This window comes from Symsagittifera roscoffensis, chromosome 7, assembly GCF_963678635.1.
Source record: "Symsagittifera roscoffensis chromosome 7, txSymRosc1.1, whole genome shotgun sequence".
Classification (NCBI taxonomy): domain Eukaryota; kingdom Metazoa; phylum Xenacoelomorpha; order Acoela; family Convolutidae; genus Symsagittifera; species Symsagittifera roscoffensis.
In genome coordinates, this window is record NC_087068.1 from 9,684,899 (window position 1) to 9,702,893 (window position 17,995).

The 17,995-nt window shown below is 37.1% G+C and overlaps 1 protein-coding gene across 2 annotated transcripts in view; it reads right to left on the reverse strand.

The window, feature by feature from the left end:
* Positions 1 to 5,483, reverse strand: part of LOC134851647 (mirror-image polydactyly gene 1 protein-like) — a 48,793-nt gene extending 43,310 nt beyond the window's left edge. For both annotated transcript variants that reach the window (XM_063867822.1, XM_063867823.1), the window contains exons 1-3: positions 5,299 to 5,483; positions 4,628 to 4,851; positions 3,833 to 4,043 (exon numbers count right to left, since the gene is read on the reverse strand). In XM_063867822.1, coding sequence (XP_063723892.1) covers positions 3,833 to 4,043; positions 4,628 to 4,851; positions 5,299 to 5,432 — 569 coding nt within the window. In that variant the 5' untranslated portion in view covers positions 5,433 to 5,483. The remainder of the gene's footprint in view (positions 1 to 3,832; positions 4,044 to 4,627; positions 4,852 to 5,298) is intronic.
* Between the last annotated feature and the right edge of the window lie 12,512 nt (positions 5,484 to 17,995).

Below are 17,995 nucleotides of genomic sequence, written 5' to 3' on the forward strand. Positions count from 1 at the left end.
AAAACAACAAGCGTATCGGGAAAATTAGCAGACAGCAACTCGACACAGTAACACAATAAACTCATCTAGCAATTTTGAACAAAACCACCGAAAAAGTTGGATAAATTTCATCCTGGTTTGAGAAGACTTCAGTCTTGCTGGGTCCTTTATTTTGAAATGATGAAGCTAATTATTTTTAATGGGCTAAAATCTAAAAAGAAAAACTTTAAAAATCAAGTTTCAAAAAACCTCAAAAAATGCGCAAAAACTATTGAGATAATTCAGCTCCACCGCAATAAAGGCACTAAATACAGCCAATCAAGCCACCAAAAACAATAGGGGCTTTCACAATTTTGTTCAACTACGGAACAAACAAACAAAATTGAAAAAATATATATTATTCTGTCTAATTTTTTTCCACTTTTCACAGAGTATAAAAGGTTGATTCAAACATTTCTGAAAAGCCATATAAGACACCAGTCAATCTTAGAAATTATTAAAGAAGGAAAATTCAAAAAAAACATCGGGAAAGTGATCCGACAAAATTAAAGCCGACCTCTTCCAGCGCCAAAATTCTTTTGAAGATATTCAGCACACACAACAAATACTCTCAAAGAACTCTTCACAGGCACCCAAAGCCCATAAATAACATTTAACCACTACTCTAACCATCGTGCTACTGAAATTACTTTCATTTGTCCATTCTGTGAACAAAGTTATTTCGGTGATAAGTAAAGAGATAGTAAACTGATGGCAATTACGGGTCCCATGTTAATCATTTCTGACTTTTTTGTGTCTAGCTTGAAATTTTCAATGAATTTCCAGCGTTAACTCTTTTGACCTTAGAGATTAAATCAAATCGAATCTCCTCTTTCTTATTAGAACAATTGGTTTCTTGTAACGTAAAGCCATTACGAGGCCAAACTGTGCACTGGATAGGGGCAAAATTTTGTGTCTGTATCTTCCTGGATTCCACAGATAAAACTTAAAACATATTCCGAAATGTGAGTGGATTTTACTTACAAAACTTCCGTGGATTCCGCGTACAAATACCTGTAATGTAAATTTTGTCGGCACATATGTTGTGCAGCGGATTCAGCAACAAGCGAATATAGCTAGTTGTTCTGGATTCCGCAGCTTTACGTGGATTCCACCAAGTGCAAGTTGAATCCGCAAATGTAAGGGGAATCCGCATAAATTGTAAGCAGAATCCGCAAACTGTAATTGGATTCAGAATTTTGTTTATTGCTGAACTTGCATATGAACAATAAAAAGCTAGAGCTGGAATTATTATCTATAACAATGCGGAATTTTAAGCCAAGGACTTAACCATTGTCAGCGGAATCCACGAACAAATCTCAAAACACCTTTTAACTAAATCGGTGAATGTAACCTTTTAGTATTTTGGAAACACAACTCCGAACAAGTTCAATACTTGGAGTCATTGAGTTGAGAGTGTATGGAAATACAACACACAGCATATCGCCGAATTAGGTCAGTATTTGGGATTGCATAAATCCCAAATACTGGTCAATAATTGGGATTCCATCAATCCTAAATACTGATGATCTAGTCGATTCCGATACTAGTGATCTGAGATTGAAGTTGACAGAATTTGAGATCGAAGTTGGGTTGACAGGAGTAGAGACCAAACGTTTGGTATTTCAACTGGTAGTTGATCAGTGTAGTAAATAAGATTGATTTTTCCGGTGACCAGTAGTTAAAAGATATAATTTTAAACGCCATACTACACGTATACATATATGTAAACGGAGTACGCAAACAAAATGCGGATTCCACTTACAATTTGCGGATTCCACTTACAATTTGCGGATTCCGCTTACAGTTGAGGAATCCACAACAGCTCAATTTAACTATACAAATGTCTTATTATTTGGTTGTGGACTCCACAAACTATTCTGGATTCCGCGATTTTGAGCGGTACAATGTTTTAGGTATTGGTTTGTGGAATCCAAAACAGCGAAAAAGACTAAAGAAAAGTAGCAAAGTTGTGGATTCCGCGACAAATCTGATTTTGACATGTTGCCGAATCCGCTTGCAATGCATAGTTTGGCCTCGTAATCACTAGCTTATCCTTTTCGAATTGAAAATACTCTAAGGGAATAATATTGAACAATAACATACTATGATATACGCAATTATTTAGTGATCCAGTAGCAACAAAGCGACACTGTAAAACAAACTGAAACTTTTCTCGGCGGTTCAAATCCCGGCATGCTCAAGGTTTTAAGCAGAGGCGAAGCTTCATTTCGCAAACACTAGCGAAAATTGACAAAAGCAACTCTACCAAGTGCAATATCGAAAAAAGGCCTCGAATTAGTTACAATTCGGCTAGGTCTAGGGTTCAATCTGCGACCTACTACCTTATAGAGATTTTGAGTCTCAAGCACTAACCTCTCAGCCACGCACGCTGAAACATCGACAAACACTTATCACGAAAAAAACACCTACATATGCTAATAAATTGCCAATGTCATTCAGCAAAAGTGGCACCAACTACAAAGAGACATAAATTTGAAAGAAATAACTTTGAAAAAAAGAAGGTTGTTAATAATACACTAACCTAACGCTAGTTTAAAAAAGGGAATGAAGCAAAAAGAATAATTTACTGCTGCTGACTTTTCAGAAAATTGATTGGATCAAGCTAAAAAAAAGCTAAAATGTAGCTAACAGACAGTTTGAAAAGAGTCAATGAACGTAAGCAATCAGAAAAAAAAACATACTTATTATTTTGAAAAAACTTCACATTTGAAATTTCGAAATAAAAAATATATGATTGACAATTTTTTTTCATGAAGTTAACTCAATTTGAGAAAATTGGACCAATAGATAAAATTTTTATTGCGCTGGGAAACGTGAAAACTAACATCCAATTTCGAAACTAGAAGTCGTTGACGTTTTTTCCGCGCCATTTAGACGTTCGTAATCAGAGATGGCAATTTACCAAACACCCAAAAAACAGACACAATTTTGCAACTAAAAATTTGGAATATAAACTGAAGGCATCCTAACTAACTTTGCATGCAACAAATCGGAAAGCATATAGCCACATTATGTATAACTTATGCATTTAAAAAAAATTGTGAGATATATTGAGCTAAAAAATTTCTGAAAACGAGTTTTTATTTTTGCTATGTTTTTTGAAACGAATAGTTTTTTTCGGTTCATTTGATGAATTTAAAATGCATCAACTGTGTTAGCTTATTAATATTCGAATGTCAAAATACATGCTATCAAAAAGCTGTAAGGGTGCCCGAAAAGTGGTATCAAAATTTGCGACTTAGATTAGAAAAAAAAAGAAAGTTCGTAACAAAAAGCCAAGCTGACGCTAGTGTAATTAAAAAGATAAAACGCTAAGCGTGGAGAAATGTTTAAGATGAGGCCCATAGCACAATTTCAATTTAAGATAGATGACACCAAAATTCCAAATGATACGAGCCATTTGTAAGTGAATTCTCAATTTAATTCTTCTGCGATTAGATTAACACATACAAGAAGTTATTTTATTGCCTCATCTATTTAATTCCGTACCTCTTAATTGGAAAAAGAACAGCAGGAGAAATAGTCAACTAGATTTTTTGTGCAAAAATTAGAATCATACCAAACTTTACAGAAAACAATTATATCGAAACTTGTGAAGTACCCCCAGCACACTTTTATTTTCAGAAATTCGACTTTCAACAGCCTACAAGAATCTACGAGGAGACAGTTATTCAAAAAACGTTATTTTTGGCTGATTAAAACAGTAGCTGTGTGATAGTTAACAAGGTCCAATAATATCATTAAGGTTGTAAAAAATTACTTGCGCTTTCATAAGAAAAAATTAACTGACCCGTTAAAGAAAGCACGATCCAAGTCTTCCTCTTCTCCTACTCGATGCAAGCGCGACAAAGGTGACCTCTCTTCTGGTGTATTGGCATGAAAGACTGGAGCTGCCGAGGAGTAGCCTTCCGTCTCGGATCCGAGCGAACTTTCTCGTCGGCTGCCTCCTTTTCTACCATCACGTGGCACGGGTAATATCGTGCCGTGCGAATCAAATAAACCTAGAGAAATTCGAATACTTTTGAAAGTAATTCATACAATTAAAGTAAGTAAGGTGATAAAAATAAACTTACTAGAATGATAGACTGAAGATGAAATTAATTAACCCTTCACCAGACAAGAGATATGCGAAACACATGAATCCTAAAATGGCACAAACCTAAGCTATACATGATGATACATAAAATAATACCACTTTTAAAATATTAACACCATCTCCCGTCATAATTTTTACCGACGTTTTATAACAATTTTCTAATCATACAGGACAATAACATGGAAGATGATGTCAAAATATGGCTGGGAAATATCTCATATGATGAAACCGATTTGAGAAAAAAATGCAATTTGCTTTTTTAACAATATTTCCTATTTTGAACGTCAGTTATATTCTATACCACTCCTGTACAATCAAATTAGACTTTTTAATTAGCGAATGACAAGATATAATTATTAATCCATCTGTATGATAGACCGACTGGTTAAGTATAAATAAAATCTATAGCCAGTAAGCAACACCACTCACCCATCTATTACAAAACAGTAACTGATAAAATAAAGACTATATGAGATGTGATGATCTCACCTCCTTGTTCAAAACCAGTTCTTCGGTCTCCTTCTCTCCTTTTACTTCGTCTCTTCAGAGGTTTCAGTTCAGCTTCCTTCTTATACAAGACTTCATTCTTGTTCAGCTTCGATGAAAGACCGTTTTGATGAGATTTTCTGCTCGGTTCAACAAAATTAGACGACCCTGTCCTTCTCTGAGCTTCTTCCTTTAAGTACTTCTCGAAATCACGTCTGCTTTTACTTCTGAAACAATCAAACCAAAACTTGACAATTACTGCTTGTGCAAAGTTTACAGCGTTGCATACCAGAGTGCGAAACATGCAGGTCTGTCGCATTATAGCCCGTCCAGCAAAATATAGCCCCCCCCCATGATAGTAAAATCAGTATGGCGGGGCTTTATTTTATTTTTTTATTTGGTGGGGGACTATAAAGGGAAAGACCTAAGTGTCCTTCTGAAAGAACAAGGTTGGTCATTTTTTCTTACTCTTACTCTTAAAATTTTTGGAAACCTCCCGCCTCCGTGAAAACTCACTGACGCAACCATCTTAGTGACCACATCTTCAAAACCCACGATTTCAATATCAGACAATTCCCATTTGAGAACATGAAAATAAACGGTGCGAAAAACTATATCATTAACATATTGACACTAAGCACGATATCATTGAAATACCATAATTAAAAACTCACTTAGGAACAGCAGCATAGTCCTTCGGTGATTGTTTTGCTCTAATTTGTGCTTTGATTTTCAGCTCATCGACCAATGACTCACTTCCAAATCTGAAGTAGTCATGACCTCGATTTGGGCTATCATAAGAGGTCATGTTCCAGCCAATAATCTCGAAAGTTTTTGAGCCTTAAGTAGGAATGAACATTTACCTGAAAAAATTACAATATGAAACGATTTTCAGTCTTAACTATAAAGGATCTGATGTGATAAAATACACAGTCCACACAAAGTACGTTACAATGCTGGAGAGAATTCCAGGTCAGGTCATTTTTCTTTAGCACTGTGAATGATAGGAACATTAACAGCTTTTCAAAAACTCAATGAGTGATTTAAACAAAAACACTTCAAGTCACAAATATTCAGCAACGAGGCAACACTTCAGGCACAAAAACATGTTTCAGTAAAAAGAAAGTTAGGATGATTTGCAAAAACAATTCATGCTGAGCTCATGCGACAAAATAATAGAACTTAATGAAAATTTTGAAGTCCCTACAAAACACAAACTCACCCATAACTATCTACTTTGGCCCATCAAACTACAAAACAATGACCAAGCTACGCCAATATTACATATGCATAAATCTTTTGAGCCGAACAAATTCGACGACAAATTTTGGAACAAAAAAAATTTAGCGATAGTCAGACCGGGATTCGATTTACCAACTCAATGCGGACAAGCCTCAAATGTTATCTCTACACTAACTGTGTCCATTAAAAGTACACAAATAAGTTTAAACACGTAAGCTTCTCACGTGCGAACTCCGCGATAAATGTTTTTAACGAGGAAAATAGTCTAATACCCGATTGCAAAACTCTCGTTAATCGCAAACGAAATGAAGTTAGATGGATGATGCATGGCTCTCAATGGAAGATGGATGGCTGACTGGATGGATGGCTCGATCGCAGGGAGGATGACCGCATGAATGCCTGGATGGATGTTTGGCTGAACGACGGATGATTGGCTGGAAGGATGGATGGTTGGCTGGAAAGATGGATGGTTGACTGGTAGGATGGATGTCTAGAATGATTATAGGATTGATAGTTCGATGGACAGAAAGCTGGATACATCGATGACTGGATAGACAAAGGCTGGACGGATGCTTGAATTAATGTATGGACTGATGGGTGCATCGATGAATGGCTGGATGGAGGCTAGATGGATGGCTGCGTATGTGGACGGATGGACACATGGCTGGATAAATGGCTGAACGGATGGTTCTGTAGATTAATGACTTGGTGTATGGATGGCCGGATCGCTGGTTAGATGAATTGATTGGAGGAGCACATGGACGCCCCGGATAGAGGACTGGCTGGATGTCGGGGCGGATGGATGGCACGATCGATAGATGGATGGCAGGTTGCATTAATGACTTGCTAGATGGATGGATTGTTAGATGGATGTATGGCTGGAGAGATGGCAATGAATGGATAGCTAGATGAATGACTGGCAGAGTGGATGGATGGCTTGCAAAAGGTGGGATGGCTGCCAGAATGGATGGATAGCTGGCAGGCTAAATTGATGACTGGCTGGCTGGATGACTAGAGAGCACGCAGGACGGATGACAGGAAGGATAGATGGGATGGCTGACATGCTGTATTGAGGACTGGATAGATGGCTCGTTGGACAGATGTGCTTGATATATCGCTGGATCATAAGCTCACAGAATGAACCGAAGAAGAAATCGATACACAGCTGGATGAGTTGCCGGATATATGGCTGGATGGAGGGACGGATGAATGGATGGCTTGCTGGACGAGTGGATGACTGCAATTGATGGATCGATCGACGGAAGCATGGATATATGATTCGATGCTGGAAGGATGGACAGATGAGATGGCTGACTACAGGTCTGGGTGGATAATGTACTGACTAATAAATCGATGGGTGGCAGGATAGACGGCAAGATGAATGAATAGCTGAACACACCGCTGGATCGAAGCAGTTTATGACTGATTGGATGGGAGGGTGGCTGCATAGATGACTCGCCTTGCCCTGCTTCACCCTTTCCTAAGTGCCATCCAGTGCCTTGCTTTGCCGCCACGCGCCTTGCCTTGTCCTATCCAGTCACACCATACATTGCCATCCGCTGCGTTGCCTCCCCTTGCTTTGCTTTGCCTTGCCCTTTCCTCCCCTGCGTTGCCTTGCCTTGCTGTCATCTGCTTATGCCATTCCTTCTCCTGCCTTGCATTGACCTGCCCTAAGTTGCCCTCAGCTGCCTTGCCTTGTCCTGCTTTGCAATCTCTCTGGCTTGCCCTGGCCTACCCCCTAGGCCTGCCTCGCTTTGCCTTGCCGTCACCTGCCTTGTCTCGCCATATTCTGTCATGATCCGACCTGCCATACCTTGCCCTCCGCAGCGTTGCCTCGCCTTGCCCTTACCTGCTTTGGTATGCCCCGACCTGATTTACCTATCCCTCCCCTGCATTTCCCGCCTCTGAATTGCCCTGACGTGCCTTGCTTTGCCCCCTGCCTAATTATGACAATTATCTCACAATTTGTCTATAAAATTCAACCTATTTCAAAAACAGACTCATCTAAAGAAGCAATTAACACGCTCAAAACGCTCGAGCCGAATTAAAGCACAGCATGGGAACGCAGCCATCGCTTGCCAATGCCTCGTTTGAAGTTATCACACTTGCGTCCTAGTTATTTTGAATCTGCTAAAAAAATCTGCCGAATCTTTTCCAGTTCCCACCCCATTGGTAAAAAAAAACAATATGAAATTTATAGAAAAACGATCATTCTACAAAAATCATGAGGGAGATTCTGTAAAACTTAGTTCACTTGTTCAAGCGTGCATGCTTTTTTGCAATTTAGAATGTCAAAGGTCACTTCTAATAGACTTTTGTAAACATGAATTTCAGAAAAACAAAAGAGAAAACTGGAACAGAGCCTATCGGTCTGCTAAAAGACCCAGCTGGCAGTACGAGCAAGCTATGTATGCAATGCTTAACCTGTAGATCCTAAATGGCTTGTTTCAGACGTTCGAAAACAATTGGCTCCTGAATGTAATTCAGCATTCGCCGTCTTTGCTATTTACTTAAATCGGATGGCTCGTTTCCAGTTCATTACTCGTCATAAATCAGGTTAAAACCAAGCAGTGTCACAAGGTGGGTCACTTAGTTTTAAACTGTTTAAAGCAAATGAGTAAACAACTGGATGTGCAAAAAACAGGAACAAAAACGTTTTTGTGTAATATTTTAATTGTTCTTTGACTACTTTTTTCATGTTTTGCTTAATAGTAATTTTGAAGAAAGTAGCAGAAATAGGGAACTTTTGAAAAAAAACCCACCCCGCAGTGTGAACAGTCAGTAGCGTGATAATGGGGGGGGGCAACGAATGGGCTTTTTCTTCAATTCTAGTTGCCAACTTTTTCCAAAGGGTCCCCACTTTGGTATAACTTTACGACATCCATTTTTGGCTGAAGAAAAATTTTCTAAGGGAGCCTTCGGCGCCAATATAACTAATTTTGAGGCGGGAGCGCGCGTCGAAACAACGCATTTTTTTTGTCCAAATTTTCAAAAAAGTGCCCAAAAATGCCGTTTTATGAAAAGGCGCTGAATGTTTTATGATAATTTTTGGCAAAATAGGGTCCTTATATTACAATCGGAGAGCTTTGAAAATCAAATTGGCCGACCTAAAAAGAAGTTCCGCAAAATTTTCAAAATTTTTTTGGAAAACCGACCTCCCCTCCCTCCGTAGAAAATTTTCTGCGCACGCCACTGTGAGCAGATTTAAATAAGTTTTTGTTGCAGACTAGCCATATGAACTATTTTCATCCCAATGAGGAAAGAACAGAAAACTGAAATAATGCTCAACGATCTTTTCAGATAACATTAAGTTATGAACATCGTATGAATTAGTGAAGTGGTTTCGTTTCACAAATTTGGTTTCATTTTCATCATTTTATATCGCGATGTTTCCATTCAAAGTGCCACTTAGAGATATAATAAAAACTGCACAAAAAGATAAGTGAAGATTGGCACTCCGAATCCAGGTGAAGTATCCGCTGCTCCGAAGATCTCTTTTCCCTTAGATGTTATATCATTCACTGTATCGGGAATCGCTTTTAAGAAGTTTCCTGTTTTGTTCTGCGCTACACTAAGTCCCTTTCTGGCCGAGTTCAGAAATTTTGTAATGGATGAAGACGAATCGGCGCCTGCTAGATTCTTAATATCTTCAATTCGGACATTTTTCAACGCATTTCGAAGCTCTTCGAAGGTCTCTCCTTCAAACGAAGTCAGTTGCTCGCCGTTATTTATTCTGACGCCTACTTTTTTGAAGGCAACTTTGAAGTTATCTGATAGGTTGAATGGAAAGTATCCGACGTTAAGAGTTTTCAACACAGTCGGTTGAAGCAAAAGTTTCCTCATAGGTCTTGCTTCAAGCGCAGTATTATTAAAAAGCGTCAAATCTTCCAGGGTCGATTTGTATTGTGCAAAAAACGATCCCCAATTTTTGAGGCCAGAATTGTTGACCAATTTCAAATTTTTGAGATAAGAAAGAGAGTTTCCTTCGACATCTGTCAGCATGAAATCAGGCGACACTTTTTCTACATTCGGAGGTAGGTTGATGATTTCCAGAGATCCATCTTGTCCAGAACATGTGCGAAGCATAGTAGCTGAACAAACACATTTGTCCCCTTCAGAACAACTGTATCTTTGTACAATGCTTGAAGCGCCCAAAAAAGTCAGACACAAATAAATAATTAAAAAGCTAGCAAGCATTTTCGAAGATGGCACTTGGTTTCTCTGCTCAATGTTTATGAAAAATTGTCTCAAAATTAGTTCATTTTCAGTTCACGGGGACCACGGTGAGTAATGACTTCCATCGTCGCAGTCAAAATTGAGTTGAATCAAAATTGAATTAAGACACGTGCGCTGGAAAAAATAACCAGTTATTGATGATTTTTCTTTTGAATTAGTATTTATGTCTTAAGTAGGGTTTCAAATGAAGGCTGCGTTCTACTGACAAATTTGAAGTTAAGCATGGACAGTATAATGGAACACTTTGAGGTTCTACTCTCCCCTACATTATGGGCTCTTTTCCAATCTCTTACCTTTCAAATTTTCTACTTTTAGTTGTTTTACGGGCTCTTTTCCAGTTCCCCCTTTTCAAAATACCGAGTTTTATGTTTGTTTTAATACGGCTAAATGCGTGATGTTACGCTGTAAAGTATGAAGAACAAATCTTTTAAGAATTGTCGATTTGTTCACCACGCCAAATTGCATTGCATTATGAAAACGTTAAAGTCTTTTCAAAATTGAATTTGAAAGATGGGAAACTGGAAAGGAGCCGCTTTACGTGTAAAATCTCCGTTACATATCTGTTCACAATTGTTAGTTTTTAGTTTTTTTTCATGCCAAGTTTCTTCGCTTTATGACAACGAAAAAAAAATCGAAATTGAAAATGGGAAGCAGAGGAAAAGAGCACATTTTGATATGTCTCAATGACCATGTCTGACTTTTCGCCTTTTTCACTTCCCCCACCTTTCAAATTTTTCATTTTTCTTTTACGTGTAATTATGGCCAAACGCGCCAAGTTTCGATTTAAGGTATAAAGAACAAATCTGCTCATAATTGTTAGTTTGTTCACATGACAAGTTTATTGGATAAGGGCAAGGTTAAAGTTGTTCTCAAAGTTGAAAACCATAGGTGGTGTTGAAAAAGAGCCTGACTTTTCCTTGTTTCCTACTGACAATTTTTACAAGTAAAATTTTTGATCGCATTCTTCGATTATTATGAAAACTGACATACGGACTAAATAGGCCAAGGCAAGCATATTTGCTCCGCATACGTAATCTTGTAAAACCACTCGTAGCACCACAAAATTGATGCTTATATGAGGCGGGGGCAAAAAGAAAAAAAAGAGCCCAAACTGTTGTTGCAAAGTGAATCTATGAGATTTCGGTTCGTACCCAATAGAGACCTCTCACTCATAAATTCTGCTGCAAAACCGCTTTTTCTAATAGGTTTAGCGGTACCTTATTAATTTGCAGTTCAGTAAGACACCAGACAAATACTCAACAGATTGCACATGCAAACCTACCAGCTTGAGCCAACTCGCGATGTATCAAATTTACTATCACATACTAGGCGCGCCAGAGATCGCTGAACTCCAAGTGTGTCTTGCAGAAGAACGATTGCATTAATCTTACATACAATAGGCTCATAAGCCAACTATTCAAAAAATCAAAAATACACAAAAAAGGCTCATATTTAGAGACTACTAATGTCAAGCAACCAAAAATTTCTTTTTTTTTATAGCTCTAGAAGCGTTTCAGGCGTGTTTTTATTTCTGAAACAGAAACGTCAAACTACACTAGAGCCTACTCAGAAAAAAACTTGATCTAAATTGAAGCAAAAAACACTGGTGATATGTTACAATAGGTGGCAGATTCAAATTAAATAGCTATATCGCTTTCTTTATAATACGGAGAAAATTTATAATTTGTTACAAATCCAAATTAATGGCAAAAAGCATGAAACTTAATTTTTGAATAACATTTCATCTAGCAGACTAATGAATTTATAAAAACTATCTTAGTTGCAGGTAGAATTGAAAGAAAATGCACTAATATTATGCACTAATAGTTCTCAGAATTTAAAACCATGCACAACTATATTAGTTCTCAAAGCTCCCACCTATTGTAATATTGCTCCAAATTATCATCAGTTTTAGATACTTCGTTATATCTTTCGTTCATTAAAATAAGAAACTCGAAATGAACAATTTGAGTTCCAATAGCTTCATTAATCTCTTCGGCATAATTTGTTTTATGGTTTTGACTTTTATGAATACACCGGCAAGGGAAAACTGAAGCAAAAAATATGCGGATTCGATATGAAAAAAAAACGTTATATTATTACTTGTGGTTCCAGCCATTTGTAGAAGATCCATAAAAGATATCCAGCCTGTCTACGCATAGTACATTTATCTTATTTCCTCACATTCCAGACTGAGATACTATGTTGAGCAAAGCTCTTTTTTTGCGACTGAAGGTCATTTTTTGCGTCTAGATTTTTTATGTGGAACCACTATTGCAACAAAAATCAATCAGCCTGTGGTAGATCTGAAGATAGAAGTCAAGTGAGAGCTCGTTTTAACACATTATCAATATCATAGCCATGAAAGAGGATCGATTACACGATTGGCCAATCACAAAGTGAGCGCCTTGCCCCTCTTCTAGGTTCCTCGATTAAAAAACGTACCATTTATTATAACAAGCATCGCTAGAGCAGACACCAATGGTCTGGAAAAAATAACGGCGGAAACCTATGGGTAAATTTAAGGGTCGTGTGCCAAAATTTCTCTGGACGCTTTTCCAAAATTTTCGCACCACTTGCAATACTACTCCAACATAGCTTGCATGGTGAGCCAGTCGACAAAAATGAAGCGAAAGTCACTAAGTCAAAAATCTTAATGTTTAGAATGAAACCAAAAAAAAATAGCCATGAAAGAGGATCGATTACACGATCTGCCAATCACAAAGTGAGCGCCTTGCCCCTCTTCTAGGTTCCTCGATTAAAAAACGTACCATTTATTATAACAAGCATCGCTAGAGCAGACACCAATGGTCTGGAAAAAATAACGGCGGAAACCTATGGGTAAATTTAAGGGTCGTGTGCCAAAATTTCACTGGACGCTTTTCCATAATTTTCGCACCACTTGCAATACTACTTCAACATAGCTTGCATGGTGAGCCAGTCGACAAAAATGAAGCGAAAGTCACTAAGTCAAAAATCTTAATGTTTAGAATGAAACCAAAAAAAAATTCTCTCGAAAGAAACTTTATGAGAACAGGTCGAGAAAGAAAATTACCGGCGATATTTTAGCGTTGGAACAAATTTTAGGAAGCGACAACTAAGTCGACAATATTTGATAAGATCTTAAATTCCGAGCATAAAGTTCCTACTCAGCATCAAAATAGCTTTTGCCCAACAAATGTTGCAAAAAGAGACTACTAAGCCGATATAAATTCTGACAGCTACTAAGACGAACAAACTTTAAAAATTTAGGACAGAGGCGAAGCTGTGCTTCGCACTACTTGCGATACAAAACAAGAAAACCGCTTGTGGAAAAAAAATTTAAAAAATCAAAAATGTGACAAAACTAGATCTTAAACTGAATCAAAAACATGCCAAGACAAAACAAAGTGAAATTAGCATGGGGAGAAAATTTACCAAGCGGTAACAGAACCGAAAATATCTCAGCAGAAACCCTTGAAGACAAAAAAATTCAACAAGACTTATGGCTTTTAAAAATTTAACAAGTGCCCCTCACCCTAAAAACACACACAAAATTCTCTTTGCTCGTCAAATGAAACAATATCCGACTACTTAGCCAATATGTTATATGCCGAAAAATTATTAAGTGCCCCTCAACCTCAAAACAAACACGCACACACAAACTTTTTACGCTCATCGAAAGACGTAATATGATAGCACGAAGCCAATACAAGATAGGTCGAAACCAATCAGCCGACGTAAATCAAAACACTAAGATCAACTTCAATGTAAATTGCGTCTAGAACAAATAACAATTATACGATGAGGCAAAAAAGCCGACAAAACATAAACAGATAAGTCGGGAGTCAAATTCTAATTTTGACTATTCTGTGAACAAAGTCATTTACGGGAAAAAAAGTAGCACCCGATTGCAATACCCTTGCTGATCGCAAGAATAAAAAAATTGATAACATAGCCATTTTTTATTAGCCCCGGCCTGCTCAGTGCAGGTCCAACCACGAGGGAGGGAGATGTCAACCATTTCGCCGCAGCCGGTCCCACCTCGAGGAGGCGGATGACACTGGGACCCCTCCAACCGTGACCGAATCGGGATTAGACTGCATGACCCTCGTGATGAGAGACATGGGCCTAACCCACTCGACCACGACTGCTCATAACATAGCCATTCAGAGGTACCTGGTTTCTCCTTGGTCATAAGTGATAGTGACTGGGAATGTCATGTAATAACAAAATCAAAGACACTTTCATTTACAATGAAATTAGCATACAACACAAGAAAGGCAGGCCGATAAAAACATAAGCAGACAACTGATAGGGCGATGATTTTTTATACTAGACACTTTTTTATGTTAAAAACAATAGCAGACAACTGATAGAACGATGATTTATTAAACACTTTTCCACTTATAGTAAAAAAAAACAAGCTGATCGGATTCGAGCCTGGGCCCTTAGCCGTCAACTAGTTTTTGTAACCAGTAGTTAAATATGAATTTTCAAAAAATTGAGCATGTTGGCTGCAGAAATAAATGCTGCACAAATGATTCAGTGACTTTGTTTAACTAGTTGTTAACCAAAAAAATCTGCATTGCAATTTCATACACAGAGGCGAAGTAGCACTTTGCATACACAAGCAAAAATATGACCGATAAAACGCCACTGGGAAAAACTGAATGAGTAAAATCTTGAGTCTACAAAACTTCTTAGGTGACGCACGCCAATTATGAGTCTACATAACTGCTAAGTGACGCAAGTTAATTATGACGCATTAGCAGTACCTGTCAATTAGAAAAAAATACCAACTAACATGCCTAAATTTATAGAGCGGACGCATTTTAACTATTATACGAAAAAGTTCATTAAAAACATCAGACCCTGCCCAGGTTCGAACGCTCTTATTTTTTTGCTGGTCTGCTTCCCTACCTCTACGCTACAGATCCATGATACATTGAAACTAAAGCACTATTTGTAATATAACAGTCTGTGCTAATATACTTAGCATTGGCTGAACTTACTAGCTGGTTATTGATCAAAAGGAACACTTTCAAAATGAACACATTTTGCCGCAACAATATTTGCGTCGCAACAATATTTGAGTTTTGGGTTGGAAAAATACTTGGCTTTGCCTGTGTAAACACTTGTTAATCGCCAGCATAAATAAACGCAGAGGTGAAGCTGAGCTTTGCACAGCCTGCTATACAAAAAGCCACCGAATTGTAAAAAAAAAAGTTTGCTCATGTTTGTCTGAAATGAAACTCAGGTGATAAACAAAAAAAAGGGCCAGGTTTGAATCAACTTTTAACAAATACCGAACGGTAACTATGCAGACAACACTTGGGATGATACCTGTTGGGCCGGGAAAAATAGTTCAAAAATCCAAACGTGAGATTTCTAAAAAGCAGAAAATGTAGAAACCTTGATTTTTTTTTGTCAAAAACTGATATGCAATTAATTTGAATCGATTTGAAACAATATGTCTGAGGCATCATGTAGGTCATCAATGTGCTATGAATTAAGACATACTAAGACGAAAAAAATATCCAACAAAAAATCATGCCGAAAAACTGTCGTCTGTTTGATTTTTCTTCGCTAGCAAAAACTTTTGGTCGGTATGAAAAGAAAATCCGAATAAAATTATCTGCTTTAACTTGATTGCAAATGAAAAAAAAAACTATAAAGAACTTAATTGACATTTCCAAAAATTAAGAAAAACCCAAAAACTAAAGTAGAAAATAAAAAAATATTCTTAGAGTATTTTGTGATTCGATAGCAATTAAGGCCTCCTAAACCAGGCTCTGTTGCGGAAGAAAGTTATCGTTCTACAAAACATACAGGCTAAAAACCAATTGAGGAAAAATAAAATCAATTGACGAAAAAACTTAATGAAAATTATAACAACAAAATTGCTAAGAACTGATTTAAAATTATAATTGAAAAATAATGAAGATGATGAAAAATAATAATGAATAATTGAATATGCTTAAAAACTGATTGAAAAGTATACAAAAAACTTTTACCTCCGAAAAAAGAAATATGAAAAAACAGCAAGCAACTCAAGGAGTATCGAGGAAGAAAGTTTCAACAAATTATAAGAAAATTTTAAAAAACGCTATATATCGAAAAGTTTTTCAATCTTAATACTTTTTTAAAGAAAACTGAAGAATTGAGCAAAAAATTTCAAAAATAAATTACTGGATGAATATAAAAAATACGAGGAAATATAAGAAGACAAAGCATTTGGTAAATAAGCCGACAGAATTAAAGACAACTTTATCAGCTGAAAACCAGCCGAAATTTTTTCAGCAAGAAATCACTAAGAACAATCTTACATATAACACATTTAATGCAAAATTTTACAAGCCCTGTTTAGGCAAAATAACTAAGATGCATATTTGTACATTTACCATTGCGAACTTCCTAAATTTACCGTATTGCTAACAAAGCTGATTGCGGGAAAAAATACTAGTACCAGATTGCAACACCCTTGCTTATTGCAGGGGTAAAAAAGAAATTAGCGTCAGAGTTAAGAATTTGAGCAAAACTGACTTTTAAAAGCGGACATGCTCAAAATATTTCTGTTTTTGGACAGGGAAGAACCGAGCCGAAGGCACACATGAGGAGATATTTTCACACAGAGGCGAAGCTGGGCTTCGCAAACACTAGCAAGAACACGACAAAAAGCAGCTTTATAAAGTTCATTAAGAATAAGCAGAAATAAGCTTCGAATTAGTAAACAATCGGCTACCTCAGGGATTTGATCTGCGAGCTAAAGATTATGAGTCTCACACACTAACCACTCAGCCACGGACTCTTAATAAGTACTAAAAACTAGCCAAAAATAAATCAGAGAACAGATGCTATGACATTTCCAATGCTACAGATCGTTATTATAGCAAAAGTGTCACCAAATAAGTAAACCTTTTCAATGAATTCTTTTAATTGCGATTAATTTCGAAAAAGAAGGTTCATACTAATACACTAACGCTCGCAAGCTCGCTAATGTAAAAAGGAAAGTCTTAATGCAAGTGTTACAATGGCCAAGCGGAGCTTCGCACCACGTGCGATACCAAACATGTATAAAAATTGAAAATCGAAAAGATTACACCAACAAAGATTTCCATTATTTTGTCTGGAATGATCTTCAGTTTGAGAAGAGCACGTCCAACAGCACAGCCACCAGCAAAAAATATATTCACAAGAATTTATTGAAAGCGAGTAAAAAATTGTTAACGAAAAATTTTGAGCTATAATTTCTGAAACTCGAAATTTTTACAGGCCTCCTCTATCGGAAACGCGCAAAAGGATGAGAATCTATTTTTTGCCTCATAAAACTCAAATATAGGTCCATAAGCCGATAAAACAAACGCCGAGACTATTTAAGCCAAAGAAAGCTTTTAAGCGAAAAGAAAAAGAAATTATACTAGGTCAGTTTTATATCTTCAAATTACATAAACGAATCAAAAACACTTTCATTTACAATAAAATTAGCTTACAGCACAAGAAAGGTAAGAAATATGGGACCTAAGCCAACAAAATATCAGCAGAAAACTGATAGGCCGATGATTTTTGTTTGATATTAAATACTTCGGGCTTTAAAAAAACAGGTGCTTCAAGCTTAGGCCCTTAGGCGTCAACTAGTTTTCAAAACCAGTGGTTAAATTAAAATTTTCAAAAAAATTAGCATGTTTGCTGCAGAATTGAATGCTGCCCAAATGATAACTGCACAAATTATTCAGTGGTTGTATCCAGCCAAAATAAGCACAAACTTCGAGTAGAACGGGTATCTAAAATCCAGAAATGCTCGAAAAGAGTGTCTGTAGCAGCAACTTTGCATCGGCACGAAATAATTTAGTGGTTCTGTTGAACAAATTGTTAGCCTGAAAGATGTATTACAACGCCCGCAAACGTAAACAC